Source organism: Lycorma delicatula, chromosome 4, assembly GCF_047948215.1.
Source record: "Lycorma delicatula isolate Av1 chromosome 4, ASM4794821v1, whole genome shotgun sequence".
Taxonomy (NCBI): domain Eukaryota; kingdom Metazoa; phylum Arthropoda; class Insecta; order Hemiptera; family Fulgoridae; genus Lycorma; species Lycorma delicatula.
Window position 1 is genome coordinate 20,258,816 of NC_134458.1, and position 23,233 is coordinate 20,282,048.

At 31.7% G+C, this 23,233-nt stretch overlaps 1 protein-coding gene across 4 annotated transcripts in view; it reads left to right on the forward strand.

Moving 5' to 3' along the window:
• LOC142323170 (G patch domain-containing protein 4) overlaps positions 1 to 15,263 on the forward strand; it is a 58,170-nt gene extending 42,907 nt beyond the window's left edge. For 2 of the 4 annotated variants that reach the window (XM_075362455.1, XM_075362461.1), the window contains 3 exons: positions 1,668 to 1,762; positions 10,812 to 10,858; positions 15,020 to 15,263. In XM_075362455.1, the coding sequence (XP_075218570.1) occupies positions 1,668 to 1,762; positions 10,812 to 10,858; positions 15,020 to 15,027 (150 nt within the window). In that variant the 3' untranslated portion in view covers positions 15,028 to 15,263. The remainder of the gene's footprint in view (positions 1 to 1,667; positions 1,763 to 10,811; positions 10,859 to 15,019) is intronic. The other 2 variants (XM_075362457.1, XM_075362456.1) reach the window with 2 other exon arrangements.
• The last annotated feature ends 7,970 nt before the right edge of the window (positions 15,264 to 23,233 follow it).

Below are 23,233 nucleotides of genomic sequence, written 5' to 3' on the forward strand. Positions count from 1 at the left end.
GTAGACAATGATAATAAATTTAGTAATTGCATAATAACTTTCTGAAGAAGTCGATATTGACATAGATAACGTCAATATTGACGACATTAAATTTAATGTAAGAAGTTTTTAATTATTTATTTATTTATACATTTTTTTTTATTATTTATGATTTATGTAGTAGTGAGTAATGAGGTTTGAACTGTGGTAAACATTTCGAGGGTCATCAAAGCTTTAGTTAAACATTTGTAATGATTGGTCCAGTATTTTTTGTGGTTATCAGAAATAAAAGAAAAAGATATTCTTTCTTTATTTTGTAATAAGATTTAATAAGTCTCAAGATATACTTAATCGTTGTTGATTGCTTGCTTATAAGCACTGCGGCATCTCCCTTGTTGATGTAGTTGTGCATAAATACGCGTAGTAGATTTGGGTGTATCTGTACCTACATTTTTGATTTCCAAGTCATGCATTATTAATTAGAACCTGTTAACAGAATGGTCCTCAAACGGTTTATCTCACATTTGGGAAGCCAAAAGCACCAACCTTTTATTTCATTCTGATACACAATTTTTATATGTGATTATATCATTCTTTTTTGAGGCTTGAGATATTATTGAAGGAATTGGAATTATGAGACTAATCTTTCTTAACAAAACAATTTGGTTAAAAATATACAGTGCAGAAACCATATATATTTTGCTTATTTAACAGTTTCATTTATAAAATGTATAAAAACAAAAAAAAATTGTTCGTTTATGTTTGTGTGTGTGTGCGCACACACGCGTGTGCGTGCACATACATACAGCTGGATGACCCAGTTTGTTTTGCACTTAGTGTTGATCTTAGGGTAATTTTATGTGTTTTAAAATAAATCAATATTTAATAAATCAAGATGTAGCTCAGTAAATTGTAATGTTAAGGGGCACTCGATATTTCAACTCATGTCTAATATGACAAATTAAGACCATGATAAGCTACAGTCTTATCATTTGGTCTAGTATAATTTCTTCATTTAGTTTAAAGACAAAGGATGATGTTTGATTAGATTTATGTATTATTGCATAAAATTCTGTGTTGTAGCAAATAATACTGGGATAGCTATAAAATAGTGTTAGTTCAAAATAATAAAATTATTGATTGTTTTGAACAAAATTGTAAAATTATGCAGAAGATAAAAATCTCAACTGGATCAGAACTACTGTAAATAAAACTTGAATCTGTTAGAAAATGTACAAATCATTATAACAACATTATTAATATCTTTCTGTTAGCATTTACAGAATAAGTAAAATCTTTTTATTAAGAAATTTATTAACATACTTTTGAAATTAGATTTTTTGGATTGATGAAATATTTTTTGGTAAATGTTAAATAATTTCATATCCATATTACATAGATTTTGTTAAAATTTTTGAAGTTCATACTTTATATTTTCCTTAACAAACATAGCTCTTAGTTTTTCAATTGTGATGTCTATTTTATGAGACACTTAGATGAAAGATATTTAATAATTGCATATAATTTTATTATCAACCCTTAATGACCAACAATTTTTTATTTTGAAATATTTGTATAGTAGATTATTTGAAATATTTAAGTAGAAAATAAGAGCGTACTGTGTTAAGATTATGTTGAAGTAATATAATTTTAGCAAATTACAATTTATTGTTTTGTTTGGATTATAGGGTAAAAATAAAAAAAATTGTGATTGCAGTTGTGAAATATCAACTGAGACTAATAAGAAAGATCTCCGAAGGTCTCTAAAGAAAGATCACCAAAGGTCAGTGACAAGGTTCATTTACAGTAGATAGTTTTATTTGTTGTAGCTTTATCTATGAATATCAAGATGAACACTTCACAATTGTAGGGTATTTCTGAGTAACCGAGTTTCGATTTGGTGTTTGGTTTTCGTAGCTAATATTTCAGCAGATGTAATTTAAACCATTTAGAATGCTATTTTTATTTAGTTTTTGATGAAGAATTTTAAAATAACTGTTTAAAAGTTGAATATTTTTAAGTATTTTTCTTTTTCAAAATTTTTAAACATCGAAAGTCATTCGCTATAGTATGTTCAAAGATAGATTTTTATTGCAATTTTTGAGATTTTGATGTTAATAATCTCATATTCCAACAAATTAATAGAATTTTTGTTGAAAAAAGTTAAAGATATAAAAATAATGCTTTAAAATATATGTTCTTCCATGCTGTACTTAAACTAAAATGATAAAACATATTGGCCAGATTTGCATTAACTCTTGTGATCACATTGGTAGTTTTTCATTGCATCATTTACAGATCATAGAGCTACACGACTTGTGATATACTTTATGTGTTACCGGCTCAGAAGACTTTGGGAGATAGGGCTTCATGTGGTCCTCATAGACACTGCAGCTGCTTCAATTTACCTAATAAACTAAACATTGCCGAACCTTGTTTTGTTGAGTCTCATATTAATAGCACATTTTCTTAAAATGTATGTGCAAAGACAATATTTATTGATAATAAATAATAAAAAATTCAATAAGAAATTGTAGTAATAATGTAAATTGACTATTTGGTTAAATAAATTATATTAAGTAATTCATTATAGCGCTAACATGCTATTACAAAATAAAAGCAGCATGAGCCATTATCGAGTTAATATTATGTTAGTCTAAATAACTTATTTCTTATAGATATAGTAAAATATTATTAAATTTCCTTAAATTCTTTAACCAAACAGAATTACTCATTGATTAAAAGAATAATTAAAGATTTTTTTTTTTTTTAACTCATTTAAAGGTGACTTAGATTTAATTGATGGAGAAATTTATTGTGTAGCCTAATTGCTTCAAAAAATTTTTTGTGAACCAAATATAATTATGTTGACCTATTTCTTTTGAAGTATGTTTAATTTGGTTGTAATGATTAGAATGTATGGAGATTTAACTTCATGAAAAGTAATGTTTTGATATACAGTAAGTATCATTTATAGTGACATTGGATATAGTGACCAAAAACTTGTCTCTTGGTTGGTTTGGTGTGCTGCTAATACATAAATACAGCATGCATATTGTTTATAATTACATCGGTTGTAGTGACATATCAGTTATTATGACATTTTTTCTACTGCAATGCAACATTTTATCACTTATAATGACGGACGGAAGTGACTCGTCAGTAACATAGTATATCATTGTAGCTACAGAAATATTTTGACAGTTAAAATAAGTCACCTTTTCCTTTTTACCTGCATATGTACTGTAGTACTTGTTTTTCTTATCTTCTTCTTGTACCAGATTATTGTAAATTGAAGCAGCCACATTCAGTTATTAATCTTTTGCTGTGAGCGTATCATATCATGCGGATACAGTGTTTTATTTTGCGTACCCTGTGTAATTCATTTAGTAGTGATTTAGTTATGACTTTGTGACAAACATTCATGATAGAGGAAAAGGGGCACATTATCTGGCAGTTAGAGACTGGTGAAACTAATAAGAACATTGCCCAAGAATTAGGTGTAGGTCATTCGACAATGTTGGTGATATGGAAGAACCGTTAAAAAGTAAGAAAAATCTTGAAACAAATTCTATAAAATCAAAAAAATTACAGCCTAATCAATGTAATGATGTAAACCATGCGCTGTTAAAATGTTTTAAATACCAGAGGGCTAGTGATATCCCTATTAGCGGTAAACTAAGGTGAATGATTTTTCTGAAAAATTTGGTAAACCACGTGAAATAATTTCAGCTTGGATACAATGGTTCCTTCAGCGTCACGATATTGTATAGGGGAGAATAAGTGTTGAGGTCATAACAGCAGCTCCAACTGGTGTGTCAGAAAAATGACTAGAAACCATTTGGCAAAAATTTAAGAAGGCTATTTGGATGAAAAAATCTATAATGCTGATGAATCTGGTCGTTTTTTAAACTGACGCTAGAATGAACCCTTCGGTTTAAAGGCAAAACCTGTTTGGCAGGAAAATTATCAAAAGAAAGACTAACAGTACTAATTGCTACAAATATGACTCGAACTGATAAAAAAAAGCTTCTAGTTATAGGGAAAAGTGCTAAACATCGATGTTTTAAAAATTTGAAATCGCTTTCTGTTAGTAACAAGAATGCTTGGATGACAAGTGATATCTTTACATCTTGGTTACAAAAATGGAACTGTGAATTAAAGATTGAAAATGACAAAATACTGCAGCTCAGTGAAAACTGTTCGGCTCATTCACATGTTGAAAATAGTTGTGTATAAAGTTAGTGTTCTTACAACGAAAAAAACAGCAGTCATACATTAAGTCAGTAAAAGTTCACTACAAAAAACACCTAATTTTACAAATTATACAGGATTTGATCAAAAAAAGGAAACACAAATAACTATTCCGGATGCTATAATTATCATAGAATGAGGTTTCTCTGCTGACTGTAAAAAATTGCTTTCGACATGCAGGATTTTTACCACAGGCTGGCAAAGTTACTGATGTTGCATGTGAAGAAGAATCTTTAACGGAGTGGGACAATAGTCTGCAAAATCAATCGTTTTCAAATGTTTTGTTTGAAGATTATCAAGAGCTTGACAAAAATTTAGAAATGCATGAAAATGTAACAGATGATGATGTAGTGGCTTCAGTACTAGCAGAAATTAACGGGGACGTAGTTAATGACAACAAAGGTAACGATAGTGACAACAATGAAGACGTCAACCTGCCAAACTTCCGGAAGTTTTAGCGGCAATGAAAACCATTTGCCGGTTTCTCAGTTTTAGTGATTGGCACAAAATTATGGCCATAATTTTGTGCCAACTTCCACTTTCTTGTGGACACGATAACTGTCATAATTTTGTGCTAATCACTTTCAAATTGATACATAAAATATAATGACCCAAAATCTTAGTCGAGTTTGTAAATAGGCAAAATAGGATCATGTGAGTGGAAATGGGGGTGGGCTTTTTTTAAAAAAGAAAATATCGCTATAACTTTCATATTAAGTAAAACTGTATTACAACACGAAATGTTCCAAATAAAGCAAAATAACAAGACTTTGCAGAAAAAGTAATTTTTACAATTTTTTTATATCTTCTTTTACTGTACTGTATTTGAATTTATTATTGCATATTTTTGTTTTTGTAATTTTATTTTATTACAGAAATAAATTATTATTATTATTATTTTTAGTGATTATTATTTTACTGTATTAAAATACCCATGTAGATGGCATATTAAATTAGTACCACTAAGGTACCTAAACATCGGTTATTGTGACTGTCGTTATAGTGACCTAAAATTGTCGGTTCCTTGGAGGTTACTATAAATGATTATATATGTAAATGCATATTTAAAAAAAAATATTTTCTTTTGGGCTAATAAAATTTAATATTAAACGACATATAAACCACCAAAACACTGTAAATTGATAAGTTAAACTTACAATATTAATACAAAAATTGATTTTCACAGGATCTCGCATCTTCAGTTGTTATTAAATTCTATAATTATATTAAAACTAATTATATTAAATATTTAGATTTGTTAATTTGTTGAAATTGTTTTTTGAAAATTTTGAAATTTATTTTTTGCAATTATTTATTTATATATAGTTACATATATGCCTAATTTAATATTGGTGGGCAAACATGGTAGCAATGATGTGATCTGGCGCACAGTATATGCACGCGCTAATACAAGCATCACTCCCACCGCGCAGTTCTCCCACCATAGTGGCGCTGCAGCCCCACCACTCTCAGGCTCCAATAAAAGTGCGTGCACGAGAGTGAATTTTCAATTCATTGTCAACTACTATCTGGAGAAGACCAAGAAGAAGAAGATGATGATGGAAGAAGACAGAAGAAGTTCCCTAGCCATCTCAATGTGGGACCTCCCAGCAGATGTCAACATCTCTGCTGGAGCAGTAGGCCTGGCCGGCCGAGGGAGCCGCTGGACGCAAACGCTACCTTCCTGCTTCAGCTCGCTGGGCTTCAATCGCTCTGGCCGGCGGACTTAGCAGCAGTAGCCGGCCCAGCGTGGGATCGCTCAGGCAGAATAGCCTTGGCCACACCGGTGAAGGATGATCGACACCGACCTGACACTTTGGGACTCTGGGGGCCACCACTGCCATACTGTAGTGGAGACCCAACTGCTGTTGAGAGAAAGCCTGGTCTGACTTCAATGAACAAGGTGCAACTTCCTAACTTCACCAGAGACCAGCTTGTGAACCCAACAGCTCTTCTCAGAGCTAATGCAAGTCTATGAACCACAATATTATGAATTATGAGCCGTCGAAGCCATTTAACGAGAACAACCCTTCCCAGGATTACCATAAGGTTAGTAATTACAATGAACTGTTGAAGCGAATCGACGACAAAAACAGCCCTTCTCAGGACTACCATAAGGTTAGTAAGTGCCACGTGCCATCAAAGCTATTCGGCGACAATATATATAAACAAGGGGAGGCTAAATTTTATCAATTTTAGATTTAGGTTATTGGAATCAAGTAGGGCTATACAAAGCATGTAATTTTTTTTCAGTTAACAAAATATGGGTTTGATAAAAAAAAAAATATATGGAATTTTAGTTTTTCTCATAAAACTTTTATTTTATATCAATATTGTTTTTGTCATCTTCAAAGTACTCCCCTTCTGATATAATACATTTGTGCCAGTGCTTTTTCGAATCTTCGAAGCATCTCTGGAATGCAATTTTCGGTTTGACATGTAGCTCCTTCAGTGATTCTGACTTTATCTCCTCAAAGTTGACAAAACATCATCCTTTCATGGTTCTTTTCAGCTTGGGGAATAGGAAGAAGTCACAGGAGGCCATGTCTGGCAAATACGGAGGCTAAGGTAGCATAACAGTGTTGTTTTTGGCAGAAAATTCACAAACAAGCAGTGAAATGTGAGTAGGTACAATTGCCATTAATTTTTTCGCCACATATCCAAGCTTTTTTTTCAGACTGCTTCACGCAAAAGGTGTAGAACTTCTAGGTAGTACTCCTTATTGACCGTACAACCTGGTGGCAACAAGTCTTGCTACACTAAGCCATTGAAGAACACAGGGATTAGAACCTTCACATTTGATCAAACATGATGAGCTTTTAGGTAGATTTCATAAGAAAGCAAGCTACCTATTGTAATGGGGTACCATGATTCGACTTCTGGAAAATTTTGATATATCTTTGCGTTTCACATAACCCAGAACCCAAAACCCGTCAGCTCAAAAGTTTATATATATATATATATATATATATTCACTTTCTTGTGGTCATGATAACTGCCATAATTTTGTGCCTATCACTTTCAAATTGATACATAAAATATAATGACCCAAAATCTTAGTCGAGTTTGTAAATGGGCAAAATAGGATCATGTGAGTGGAAATGGGGGTGGGCTTTTTTTAAAAAAGAAAATATCGCAATAACTTTCATATTAAGTAAAATATCAAATTTGTTTAAAGTTCCTACTAGTCTTTTAATAAAGGCGTAAAACGTATCTAAGTAAAGTTTTTTGATGTCGCCAACCATTGACCCAGGGGGTGGAAAAAATGGGGTTTCGAAGACAAAAAATCATACCTCCCTTAAGAGGCACAGTATCGAATCGGTTTAAAGTGCTCGTTAGTCCTCTAAACATTACCTAAAACTTTTGTCTGAAACAATTTTTGGTATGACCAACCCTTACGGCAAGGGATGACCAAAATGTTGCTGGAATTGTTGTAAGAAATTGTAAGAAGATGCTAAACATGTGAAACTTTTTTTCACATGCAACCATTGTCGTATTGAGTAAATTTTTTTCTTAACTTTAAGGTGGAAATAGTTTTTATCCCCTACTTAGCACTGGTGAAATTTACTTTTGCCTTCCAGCATGCTGAAAGGAATTTTTTTCAGTCTTGGCCAGGAAGCTTCCATTGGGATGATTCAGCCTTAGTTTCAATATCATACCCATACATCCATGTTTCATCACCAGTTATGACCCATTTGAGTAATTCTGGGTTGTCATTCACTTCATTCAGGAACTCCTGACCAATGTTCATTCGGCACTGCATTTCATTGAAATTAAACTATTTTGGAACAAATTTTGCTTTCACGTGTTTCATGTTTAAATCATTTGAAAAAATTGCTTGGCATGAGCCAAACGATATGCCAACATTAGTGATTACCTAATCACCTATTAGTGATTACCTGTATTAGTGATATACCTCTCTGATAGTGATTCGGTGATTGTCCATAATTATTTTCTTCACTTTCTCAAGGTTGTCATTGGTTGTTGATTTGCTGGGATGTCCAGGGCACTCATCATCTTCGTCTTCACGGCCCTCTTGGAAATGTTTGTACCACTTTTAAGCGTTTGTTTTATTCATAGAAGAATCACCAAAAGCAACATTCAACATTTTCAATGCACTGCTGCACTTTATTCCATTCTTAAAGCAAAATTTAATGCAATTTCTTTGTTCCATTTTTTCTACAAGTTAAAAATTGCCGACCAAACAAAAACACATGTAGCCTTTTCAAAAGTGAACAATAAACTAAGTATCCAATGCAGCTACCAATATAAATATATGTTAAAGACAGGTGCACCAATACAAAAAAATGTGACAATTGAACTTATACATCATGGTGAATTTAAAAATTCTGTGTATTTTTTTTATCATACCTCATATACTGACATCAATAAACATGACTTTAAGACGACTACACTTACAGAGGATTATTTAGAAATGTCAAATAAGTATTGTCCTAAAAAAAACAGACTTGTGGTATTGCTTTATTTGGCAATCAATAACTGTTTACTGCTTGAATAACAGTAACTTCAATAACAGTTTTTTCTGCGTGATGGCAGTTTGTTGAATAAGAATATAACATTTCATATGCTGATCTTGTTATTCTGTAGTACTCATTCTTCTAAATTAGGGGTTTGATCATTGCAGTCAAACTCTTTCATGAGATTAAAAAAAAATACTGGAAACAGTCCAACCTCTTAACAGTAGAAGTTGTATCAGAGTTGTAAAATAGTATGAACTGCATTTATATGTACATTATATTGGGATTATAAATGAAATGTCTGTATAATTTAAGGTAAATATCAATTAAGGCTATTTTAATTAATCCAAATGTTCACTACAGAATTGGCATTTTCAAAAATAATGTTGTATGATCAATCATTCAGTTTCACATTTATTAGTTGGAGAGACCATTCCGCTTTCTGTCAACAACTGCATTGGGCAATAGATGTGACAGCAATATGATCCATTTATTTATCCTTCATCATTTAGTGTTTATATATTTCTGTACGATTGAAATTCCTTGAAAAATTTGAATGCAGATTTTGATTTTGTATCACGTGGCTTAGTAGATAGCAAGGAGGGATTTTGGAGATATAAACGATGGATTTAGTTCGCTCATTAATTTTGTGTAACTTGAATTCAAAATTTTTATAAAAACTTCTTGGGTCAAATCTAAAGGTTTTTTTTATAGTTATATAACATTATATGCACCACTTGGTAAGTTAACACCATCCTGCTGTCATTTTTTTTATTAAATTTTGCTAGTTTTTAAGTTTATACTTTAAGGATTTATGTTACATGAATTGTGGATTGTTAATTATTATTTGAACCTATTCTTTAAGGGAAAATTAACTCGACTTTCCATGTTTATTCTATATATTGTTACTATTACTGTTGCTTAGGTTTTACGCATAGTTATGTATTATTTTATAGTTCATTAAAATTGAAAATTATGTAGTTAATTTACTAATGGCTTGTCCTTATGGATGGTAATCAGTCATATGACTAATACTTTACCAAATCTGTCAAAATGTATGGGATCAAGGACACAAACACCACACAATCTTACATATTTATATATGCTCAGTCTAATGAGTAATCTCAATTTAATCTGACATTTATCAATCGTGAAAACTATCAGTCACACTAATGACTACCTGTTGTCATAAGTGAGTAGCACATCAGTAGGCTGAAGATTTCCTGTAATTATCGTATGATAACTTTTTATTAAAGTGTAAGTATGCTTCAAATGGTAGACAAGTTACTTGCATTTAGTAATAGGGATTGTTTGAAGAGAATGCTTCTTTAGTAAATGAATGTGAACAGAAAGTCAGCTAACTTGTTATGGCTGTAAAGTGAATAAAGATTCCTTAGTTTAATAAAAAGGAAAGTTGAATGTCGGGTTATCAACGATATGCATGCACATGGTGCATGTATGACCGTACTATTTTGTTATCAAATAAATTGGTGTCCTCACTCCTCATGACCTGTGTTTGTCATTTCTCCTCCTTAAAAGGTTGTCAGATTATCTAAATAGCTACAGTGTAAGTTGGGGAAGACATTGAATGTCAGGCTATAGGTTGTAGTGCAGTCCATCAGACCATTTACAGTAACAGGTGATATTTGTTTTTATTTTCTTTGGCTTATATTCCATTTAAGAATTTTCTTTTTTTTGTTAGTCTTTATATGCTGTTAATATAATAAACAACTGTAATTTTTTTATATTAGTTAGATTTTATTACAAATGTGACAGACTCCTTGTTTTTCAGAGTTTAATATTGTATTTTTGGATTTAAATACATTTAAAATATTTGGTGAAAACATTATGTGGAAAAAATTATATTGACTTTTGATAGGAAATATTAAAAATAATCAAAAATTTCCTTCTGAGATCGTCTAGACATTGGAACTGATTGGATTATCACTTGATAATTGTATTTTACAATATCCTCTCAAAAGAGCAAAGTACTACTACCTCGTATATTAACATGTAATACGTATAATTAAAATATAAGTATATTTTATTTCCTCTTTTTCTTGTACTTAATGGTTACTATAATAATGCGATTTTGCCTAGGGAAAATGCTGTTATCGATGTATTCTCTATTTGCATTATTCACTCAGGTAATTACATTATGCACTCAGAGTGCAGATTTTATCTGTATGCAAATATTAATTGTAGTTATTCTTTTATTACTTAACCTATTTAAGTTTGTGGCTGTGGTAATTTATTTATTTTATCCGTCATGTAAATGCCAGTAATAATGTCTTTAGTTTCTCAAGATTGAACCTGCTTTTCTTGTAATTTCTTTCTATCAGCATTTCTGATCCTTGCAATCTCATATTTACTTTATCCATGTTAAAAGTGAGATTGGTAATCTACCATGATCAGTAGATCAGGGTAGTTTGCAGTCTTGTCTAGGACCATTGTGATGGTTATTGAAAGGCTTCTGATCGTAACACATGCCTTCTCACAAATGTAAACTACATTATTTACGAGGGCTATTTTTTAAGTAAGATCTGTTTTTTAATACAATCAAAACTAGTAAAGATGTTGTCAAAAACCTTTTTTTTATTTCACTCTTTACACTTTATGTTACTTTTCTACATAGTTACCTTGTTTGATTAAACATTTATTATAGAGTTTTACTGAATTGTTAATGCCCACATCAGAGAAAGAAGCCACTTGTGAAGACAACCAGTCTTCAACCGTTGTTTTCACTTCTTCATTGGTGTCAAACTACTGACTGCTGAGAAACTCCTTTAGGTAGTGGAACAGGTGGTAATCGCACGGTATGGGCTGTTTGGTGGGTGGTCCATTTGCTCCCATCCAAAAGATCTGATTAACGAGAGTTTGAGCAGCAGAATGAGGTCGTGCATTGTCATGCAGCAACAAAACTCCAGATGACAGTACAAGTTGCTTATTCTGTGTGGTACGCCAAAGCACAAAATGGTAATTGTGAATCGCTGGTCTTCACGATTTTTTGTGTCAACTTTGCACATCAAATCGTTTTTGTAATTACAGAAGGTTAGCCTGATTGTAGTTCATCATGGACGCTGTCCTGCTCGCCCTTGAACAGTCTTACCCATTTACACACTTTACTGTCACACATTGAATTAAGCCTGTAAACCTCACATAACTGGTGATGAATGTCTGCTGCTGACACGTTCCTTGCGATCAAAAATTGAATCGTAGACTGTATTTCAGAATCGGTGGGCTCTTTAATTTTTTTAAACATTTCAACTCTACAATATAAACCATACACAGTCATGCTACAACTGAAAATGGTGTCTGCATTTGTGCAAGGCATGCTGGGAGCTGGGGTGTGTGCATGTTTAAACGCCTGAACAAAATTTACATAGCCACAGCCAATCGGGCCTTAATTAAAAAATAAGTAGTATATTCTTGACATTGAGCTTAACAAATTTTTTTTTACTTTGGCCAAATATTCTCAGTTAGGATTCAGTTTGAATGATTCAGTGGTGATCTTTGTATATTGAATGTTATAAAAAATTTACTGTTTTTGATTTTCTTCATATAATATTGATTTAAGTAATCATGGAGAATAACAAAATACTGTTGACATGCACAAAGTTACTCAGATTGGTTAAAGTATAAATTAAAAACTTTATTAAAACAATGTAGCTTGAGAGAACATTTATTGTTGCCCTTTGTTGCTGACAATTTTAATGATTTTCAAATTTCACTTAAATTAGATTCGTGAATTTGGAGATTGTTTTTTAACTCAAATTATTGCAGAAACTGTTTTTTATTTATATTATTTCCTTAAACAAAACAGTTGCAAGTGGCAACATCACAGAAACAAATTAGAGTAGGATTAATAAAACTTATACTGTATAAAACAAAAAAGTTACCTCCATTTTCAATATATATAAATTTGTCAGTAGTCTGCCTGGAATGGACTAATTTATTTTCTTATTCTTCTTTAATTTGTCACTTTTTTTGTAACTATGCAGATTTGAGCATTTAGTTTATGTCTTGTGACCCATACTATGAGGACAAGTCAAAAATTATATACACTTTCCGCCATATCACACCTTCAAGGTTATCATACTGCCTTCTATGCATGCGTGCTTACAGTTGGTTCAACTGCTGTTATGTGTGCGAAATTTGATCCTAATTCATTCTTTTCTCTTCCAACTATTACAGTGTCTTCTGTAAACAAGTCTGCTTTGCTAGCAGTTAGCACCAATGACAAACAACAAGCAGTGATCTTATTTCTCTGGTCAGAGGGTGTGAAAGGTGCTGAAATTCATCATAGACTTTTATCACAATATAGGGACAATGCTTTATTCTGTAAAATAGTTTTTTGTGGGTCAAGAAATTAAAAGTAGCTGGACAATTGTGATGCATGAAGTGGGAGCAGAATGATGCATGCCCTTCAATCTTCATCACAGATGACAAGATTCAGGAAGTTCAAGGATTGGTTCTGGTGAATAGGCAAGTTACCATTGATGAGATAGTGTCTTTGAACATTGTTCATGGTTCTGCCCATAAAATCATCTACAATGAGCTTTGCTTCCATAAAGTCTGTGTGTGATGGGTACCAAGACAGCTTACTGCAGAACACAAGTTCAATTGTGTTGACATCTGTCAATGCTTACTTGATCGCTTTAACAAGGAAGATGACACATTTTTGAGCACAATAGTCACTGGTGATGTAATATGAATTAACCACCAACAGCCAGAATTGAAATACCAGAGTATGGAAGGGAAGAAACACCTGGATCTCCAACAAATAAAAAATTGATAACAGCTGTCGGCCAGAAAAGTTATGCTAACTATTTTTTGGGATGTGAAGGAGCTTATACTGAAAGATTTCATGGAAAAGGGGACTATGAGCAACAGATACAGTGAAATGTTAGAAAAAAGCTGAAGCCAACTTGGCCTTGGAACAAATGCCAAGGCCTATTGTTGAAGAAAGTGTTGTTGCATGGCAACGCCCACCATTTTATTATCATCAATAAAGGGTCAGTCCATTTCAAGTTTTACAATAAAAATAATTGTGGTTGGTGAATATTTTTTATTATTGTAATATGAAGGTGATCCAGAAAGTAACTTATGTTTGTGTCTAGCGTGGAGATGGGTGGGGATAGAGCTGCCATCTTGGCATCAAAACATTTCTATACTCAGTACGCATCAAGCTGTCATTGTATGTGGGCTGTGATTTTTCTATTTTGTTAGCTGTGAGTTATTGAAATATGCGCTTCAATAGAAAAAACCCACGAGTTGTGAGGTGTGTTCAGTGATTAGGTTTTTACTGGCAAAAAAGCTCAAACCAATTGAAATTCATCAGCAACTTTGTGAGGAATACAGAGATGGAATAATGAGTGAAGGTGGAGTGAGGCAATGGTGCATTTAGTTTAAAAATGGCTGCACCAGTGTTCATGATGAGGACCATAGTGGTCGACCTAGCCTTGTGACTGATAAACTGACAATGAAAATCAATGTTAAAATTAGTGAAAATCGCCGCATTAGAGTTACAGAACTCTCGCTTCATTTCCCCCAAATTTCATGAAGTTTGCTGCATGAAATTGTGTCAGGGAAGCTTGGTTATTACAAGTTTTTGTGCATGATGGGTGCAAAAAATCTAAGGTGGCAGATTTCTACAGAGAACGAATTGAAAAGCTTGTGCATCTTTATGGTAAGTGCCTCAATTTAAATGGCAACTATGTAGAAAAATAGTTTAAGATTTTCCCTTTCGTATAAATATATAATAAAATTTTTTTTTTTATTTGGTTGGTTTTTTATTTCAAAGCATATGTTACTTTCTGGACAGCCCTCATATTTTTACCAGGGGTTTATGAATGCAAGACTATAATTGACATTTTTTTAGAGATTCTTTTTATTTCGGCAGCCACCTCAGGAATGATCTACCTGAGACTGTACAAGATTACACTTCATTTACATTCAATACATAATCAATAAATATTATCCTCATTCATCCTCTGAAGTAATACCTTACATGGATCCGGAGGATAAACATAAAAAGAAAAAGAAAGTTTATTTAAACAAATATATTTGTTTAAAATTATTAAGGAAAACAAGAGTAGCAGTTTGCAAAGTATAAAGGAGTGATCCTTAACACCATTTAGGGATATTCTTTTACTATGTTATATGATAAAAGTTTTGTGCAAGATGGGTGCAAAAAATCTAAGGTGGCAGATTTTGTCTGATAAAAGTTCCATTGTAATTTTTCAGTTTTTTGTTTACTTAGTTTAAAAATCCAAAAGAAAACATCTTTTTTTTAATTTTGATTTCAGGAAAGTAAACCATTGAAGGAAGTACTCAGTGAAAGTAACTCAGCGGAAAAAAGTGTTAAATGCCAAGGAAAAAAAGAAAAATGCGCTAAAGTAATGAAAGTATTACCTTTGTAAAAATATGCAAAACATGAATGTGATAAATTTTATGTATTAGGAATATGTAGGGGTTAAACAATTTTTGTTAACAAATTTTCAAAACTGTATTTAGCTCCATGAAAATATAATAGATGTTTTTCCTTTTGAACTTCTTTTTTTTTTATTCTGGATTCACTTGTGATAGAATTTTATTCCTATCTGCCTGTTTACTTTGATATCCAACAGTCATATCAAATGTTCTTGTGTCAACAGTTAAATATTCTACTGGGGAGAGCTCTGACAACCGATCACGTGATCACCCTGTATTAAAATGAGGAAGAATATGAAAATTATTTTTTAATCATGATTATCATTAAAACAAATTTCATGTTTATCTTAGGATCATTAAAATCAAGTATTTTATTCTGCAAAAGGCTTTCAGATGGCTTGACCATCTAACATCTTGCTCATCTGATAGAAAATACTTTTTTTTGTCTTCCGTCATTTGACTGGTTATTTGCAGCTCTTCAAGATTACCTATTTAATGCCAGTCATTTCATTTCAGTATACCCGCTACATCCTATATCCGTAACAGTTTGTTTTACATATTTCAAATATTGCCTGCCTGCTCAATTTTTCCCAGCTATCTGTCCTGCCAATATCAAAGCAATTATTCCAGGATGCCTTAATATGTGGCCTATAAGTCTGTCTCTTCTTTTAACTATTTTTCCAAATGCTTCTTTTCATCGATTTACTACAATACCTCTTCGTCACTTTATCCACCCATATGATTTTTAACATTCTCCTATAGCATCGCATTTCAAAAGCTTCTAATCTTTTCTTCTCAGGTACTTTGATTGTCCAAGTTTCATTTCCATATAACGCTGCACTCCAAACTTTTACTTTCAAAAATGTTTTCCTGATGTTTAAATTAATTTTTGAGAAGAAAGAACGATATTTAAAATAAAGTAAAATTATAATGTATAAATAATTTTCCTATACATTTTCTACGGCATGGATAAAGAATTTTTCTTTTTTTTTGGAATGGTATGGATGAAGTCCTACAAAAAAACTACCGCATGAAAATAAACAAGAACAAAATGCAAGTAATGAAATGCAGTAGAAATAAAAGTCAATGGACCATTGAATATAAAAATAGTAAGAGAAAAGATTATGGAGGTAGAAGAATTCTGTTATTTGGGAGGTAGAATTACTAAAGATGAACAAAGCAAGAGCAATATAAAATTCCAAACAGCACAAGCAAAATGAGCTTTCAGTCAGAAATATAATTTTCCAAAACAATACACATAGAAGCCACAAGTAGTTACTAAAGAATAATTTTTAATGTTGAATGAATCCATCCTGATTTTCAATAATATAATTGGCAATCATTTTCAGACAGAGCTCTGTCATTTTCAGATACAGCCCTGTGAAACAATTTGTGAACCTTGGTGACTGCTTATGAATACATTTGTGGAGAATGCTACGTGCTTGATTGTACTGGATGATTTTTTCTACTCTGTTTCATTATATTGTAACCTAAAAAGGGTACATCAATATGGGTGTGATATAAGAAAAATTTTCTGTATACACACACACACACACACGTGTGTGCACACACAGGGTGTATTAAAAATTCTTTTCAACTTTGATCGATTATAATCTATTATACTACTATAATTATGATTCTTTCACTGTAAGTTTAAAAAGTTTTTTTATGTATTCCAATGTTAGCACATACAATGTCTAGACTGCAATCTAGTTCTTGCCAAGGATGATGCAGCATATTAGCATCAGTGTTAGTAAATGTTTTGATGGTTCTCAATATCAAATCTTCCATGTCAGCAGTTCAATAGTTATAGACGCAATCCTTGATTAAACACTATATACAGATATTGCAAAGCCTTCCAGTGGCCAGGCAGTTAGACCATCATGATCAATTAAGAAATCCATTGTTCAGAAATTCTCAGATGGAATAGCCCAGTGTAGCAGGGTGTCATCTTGCCAGAAGATTATGTTAGATTGTAAAAATGTAGTTGAAGATAGGCAGAATTTTGCCACATATCTAGGTAAATATTGCCAGTGCCAGTTTATTTATAAAATAAAAATGGGCCGATCACTCTCTTTTCTCATATAATGCTATACATTAACCTTCAGACGTTCTGTAATACGCTCAGCATTTCAATGGGGCTTTTTTGAGTCCCAGATTCTGACTTTTGTTTATTTATCATCCCTGATAAATGAAAAGTAGCGTAATTTAAAAAAGCAATTTTATTATGTAATTTTCCAAATAATCAAGCATGGTAACAGCAAAATTCTTAGGAGCAATTCTGTCTTCTGTGTGATAACCTGTAGTAATTGTGGTATGTAGATGCATTTTTAAAAATATTTCCTTAACACATAAATATTTGAATGAGCAAGAACAGTTTAATTCATATGTTGCTTGCTGTGTTGACCTGTGTAGATTGAAAATAAAGGCCTGTTATGTTCATTCAACATTTTCATCAGATACACTTGACTATCCATAATTTTTCTTTTGTTTAACTCCTCCCGTGCAGGCTTGGACGTTTTTCATATGATGAAGTAATACTAGGCCATGGCAATGTTGATCTGTTGCATCGCATTCTAAACTTATTTTGAATCACGGTATCTGATTTTGTTTTATGAACAACTCAGCACCTTTGCTTTCTGTTGAACATTCATGGCTATTAATGAGTGAAATAAGTTTGACTTCTGTTTTGGCTACAACACGATGCTACATGCTACTTCCACCATGATCAAGAATGTCATCTGTGTAATTTATGCAATATGGCTTTTATTAAATAAAAAAATTTGTAACAGCCACAATCTATATTATAACACACGCACACCTCTTTATATAACCTGATTGTTATTTCCTGTGTATTGGAACCTTTACAATGCACATATTTTTCTAAAAAATTACTTAAAAATTAATTAACATTAAATTTAGTTTCTAAAACACTAAATTTAGTTTCTTAAAACTAAATTTACAATGTAAATATGATTTTTTTAAATTAAATTAACATATGTGTTGCTTAATCTGGCTATGTTATTATACAATGACAACATCGTAAATGTGAAAGCAGAAAAAATAATAAAAAATATCGTTATAAATGCATCAAAAACAAAAAAAATCATACAGCATAATAGCGATAAAATCACAATACTTATGGTGATAAAAGTTATAAAACAGTTATTATGGACAATAAAGATTATTCAACAAAAGTGGAAAGTATGTTAAATAACAAAACCACATTTAGAGAAATAAAAAGGGATCCAACCAATAAATTACAGCTAGAAAATAATAAAATAGCCAAAAAGTTTTCTTTACATGGGTATATAACAAAAGAAGAAACAAAACTAATCAGTATCAAAGATTCATAGGAATTCTACACATTAATAATAAGTCAAATAATACCCTTACACCGCAAATTAGTTTCGTTGGATGTTATTTCATTATATAACAGCATTCTGAAGAATTTAGTAATTGAAGCGATATAAAGCAAATTGAGTGAAATTGAAAAAATATCTAAAGTAAAAAAAAAAAACAGAAATTTTAGAATGTGTAAATATTTGCATAGATAATATGTATTTTAATTTAAAAAATATATTATATGAATAATGCCATGGTTTAGCGATGTGGTCACCAATCTCAGCCTGTTTAGCAAATCTAACTATGGAATATTTAGAAAATAAAGTGTTAGAGAGATTAAATAGTAAGGTCTCATTCTTTAAAAGATATGATGACATTCTAGTATGTGCACATGAACAGGATATTGATTTAATATTAAAAGAATTTAACCTATTTAATAAACATATACAATTTACAAAGGAAGTTGAAGTTAACAATAATATAAACTTTTTAGATTTAACAATAACTCATTTCGAAAAGAAAATATCAACAAAGTAGTATATAAAAACAACATCTTCAGGCAGATACCTAAATTTCCTATCTACACAACCAATATCGCATAAAAAATCAGTATTCAAGAGTCTTGCAGAGTAATAAGATTTACAAACCCCGAAGATAGACCAGAATATATAAAAAAAAAGCAAAAGATTTGTTAATAAATAATAATTATTCAGAAAAAATCATAAATAAAATATTTAAAAATACAATTAATAAACACTATAATAATATATCAGCCAACCAACCTAATAAAAATAATAAAAGTGAGAATTATTTTGCATTACTATATATCGCAGATCTGTCAGAAAAGATTAAAAAATTGCCACAAAAGAATTTTGCAATAGCCCATCAAAATTACAACAATCTGAATAGTATGTTTTCTAAATTAAAATCGCTGATAAAAAAAAATCAACAAGCCCACGTAGTATATAGCATTCCATGTAAAGATTGTAATGCGTTGTACATTGGACAAATATCTGTGTCTTAAAAAAGAATAGAAGCCCATAAATATAGAAAAAATGAAGTGACAGCACTCGCAAATCACACAATAGAACATGAGCATTTATTCAACTTCAACAGCATCAAAATATTAGACAAAGAACAAAATACATATAAAAGGACCACTCTAGAAATGATATACATCAAGAAAAATATGATCGCTGCCAACAATAGAATGGACATAGCTGGATTAAGCAACATATATGTTAATTTAATTTAAAAAATCATATTTATATTGTAAATTTAGTTTTAAGGAAAATGATGTTTAATGTTTGTAATTTTTGAGAAAAATTTTGCATTGTAAAGGTTTCAATACACAGGAAATATAGCAATTAGGTTATATAAAGAGATTATTATCTAAATATAAGATGAGTCAGGTATGAATAGGGGGATCTATTACAAGGGTGGGATAAAATATTGTTATCTAGGATGGGTAGACCAGTTAATTTCTTAGTATGTAAGAGAATTTTGTATGATATGTGCATGAATGAGTACTGTCATCTGAGAAAGCGTAGAGAATTCTAAGTGAAACGTTGTGTATTTAATTTATAAGTTTGTATAGTTGATTGGTTAACCCAGGAAATTAATAAAGGTAATATTTTAAAGTAAAATATGTTTTCTTATTATATTTAATTATATCCAATCAAGAAGAAAATAAACTTGAATAAATTAGATTTAAGTTAATATTTATATATATATATAAATATATTACTGAAATGAATCTGTTTAAGATTCATGTTATGCCTCTGTACTGTTAAATTGCATTTAAATTCTATTCTGTACTACCTAGTATAGAATATTGAGATAAAACATATCTTACCTTGAAAGTAAGCATATGTATGACACATTCAGGAATTTTAATATGAATTTTATTTCAGCTTCTAGTTGATGCATGAAAGTATTTGATGGTTTTGGAAAACCTTTCATAGATTCATTAGATTTAGTGTGTTGGAAGTGCATTCATTAAAAATAAAGATTGTTCCAAAAATTACCAAAATTAAATTTTTTAAATGCACCACTATTTTTGTAATTTGAAATTGTCCTCATTACAATGGTCTTCTTGATTATAATAGTTATTTTTTTATTTTAAGTAAAAACTGACTTATAGGGACTTATTCAGAGGGTAGGATCTGTAATATAGTTCAGAGAGAACAAAAAAATGTTAAAACCCTCTTTTTCACAATTTTCTTGGATACACTATTCTGGTTCTTAGCCCTCAAAGAAACTTTGAAGTCAAGAATTGTTAGTACCTAAAATTTGAGGGGAAAATGAGTATATTATAGGCTGCTTGTTGAATCTCTTTAAACATTAAGGACTAAGTTTTACAAGAGAAATAAAAAAAAAGTATAATAATGGGTAAATAGAAAAATGAACAAATTATTAATTTAACGACCTATTTCTAAAAAAGCTATTTATTTAAAAAAAACAAAAGTTAGTTTTAATACAAAAAGATATCACTTTTTATAGTTTGTTGAACATTCTGTACATGAAGAGTTCCTATTAAAAGCTTAAATAAATTATTTTTTAAATTCTAATAAAGTGAATTAACATGAAACAAAATGGTGCAATAGCCCCATGAATTCAAAAAATTTATCTACCTATAAATCAGTTTTCAATTAAAATAAAAAATACTTATAATCGAAAAGACTGTTGTAATAAATATTTGAAATTTCAAAATTAGTGGTATGCTTTACATTTAAAAAATTCTAATATTCGACATTTTGTTAATTTTTTTGAACATTTTACATTTTCTACACATCAAGTACAACACTAACGAAAGGACACAAACAACAAACCAAAAATAAAAGCTTACTAAATAAAGCTTACATACAAGGTTATACAATACTACGAGGGCTTTTCAAAAAGTAATGGTAGTCGTGACCCTGAGGGAAAATGTCTTGCGAAGGGCGGTAATACTGCATACCATCATGTATCCCATTCTTTTAGCCATCTATAACGATCAGTTTCAAGTCGATTGTGAGTGGACTTATGTGACGATTCACGTAACATGTGTTAGATATTCGCCTGTCATGTCCAGCATGGATAAAAAGTTAGAGCAATGTTGTAATGTGAAAGTTTTGGTGAAACTCGGGAAGAACCGAAAAGATGCGTATGAATTATTAACTACGGCGGTGGTGAAGATGTTATGAACCAGGTGACCTACAAGTGGTATAAAGCGTTCGAGGAGAGGGTAGAGAGAGCAAGAGCATCGCTGACAAGCCGCGCTAGCGGCAGCCTTCAACGTCTCACACCGAGGTTGTAAAAAATTCAGCTGCCACTCTCGTCCGCGTTGAACGACGATTTACCGTTAGGGAGCTCGCCGCATGTCTAGACATTTCAGTCGGCAGCGCATTTTCGATGAGTAATTGGTCGAGGTAGGTACTAGTTTTGCAGGCTAGGGGATATAAATACTGCCAGGGGCCGACGGAGAGTCAGTAGTTCTGCGAGGCCATGTTACTAAAGCCTAGTCGTGATTACAAGAGATTACAGAGTTGTTTTGCAAGCCCGAGTTCAGTGCGGTTGCGGTGATGGCAATATCAGTAAGCATGCGGTAACAACAAGCGAGGAGTATATCTCAAGTATTCCAGCACGGACAACGGGTGAATGAAGGAAGTTTGTCGGTGAGTTATTGCTGAACAGTATTGAAAGCGACAGTATTCTATTCGTTCATAAAGGTTATATTGTAAACAATAAAAGTAATAATATTTGCAGAAAATTGAGTTGTGGGAACTGTAGACGTTTTTAGAATTATGTTGTTAATGCAATATCAGGCTCTACCAGTTATTATGATGTTTTTAGTAAATTAGACTATTCTGGTTTTTATAATTTAACTGTCTTTAAACAAATCTTGTCCTTACTCGAATAACTATTTTGTATGTTATGTATATGTATTGGTATTATTATTTTTATTGTTGTTGTTATTATTCTTTTTATTATTTATTTTTTCTATGTATCTTTAAAGTAATAAGTTGTATTTATAAGAAATTTTTAGTTCGTTAGTCTCTTGATATCCTGGTCGAACCACGAACATGAGATAATTTTATATATATAATTGAACCACAATCAAACCACCAACATGCTACAGTCGTATATATATATATATATATGAAAGTATTTTTATTTTCAATGTTAAGCCATTACATTAGTCATTTCAATTGATGTGTTTGTTCATAATATGGATTTTCATCAGATTTAGTGTATTTATAAATTTCATATTGTTTAAGTGTGTTGGGATCTTTTTTTTCTTTTATAGACGAGTCTGAGAAATGTCATTTACGCACCCTCCATAAATGGGGGCGTGTCGGACTCGCACGGGTTCGGCTAGATATTATTAAGAGCCTTTGTGTATCCGCATCCTACGGACTAAAACTTCTATCTCACTGTTTCCCCTCCTCCGGGGTCGGTTCTACAGTTTAAGCATTGCGCGGGCCCAGGAGGTGCCTTTAGGGTCCAGGGGCCTGTCTCCGTGCTTTATCACCGTCGCCAATCCGCACAAGTGCAGACGTACGACGGCTCCACAGGGGACTGTCCTTCGTCCCTTCACCTTCAAGTAACTTTCTTCGCCTGAGTCTCAGGTCTTTTGTATGGAACTCTGATTCCTTGCTTGGTGATCTTCAGTCCTCTTACTGATGCGGGTCCTAAATCAGGCGCTATCCCGTTCTCTAGCTTCTCTCGTTTTAGTTTTCAGGATACTTGTTGCTAGGTGTACT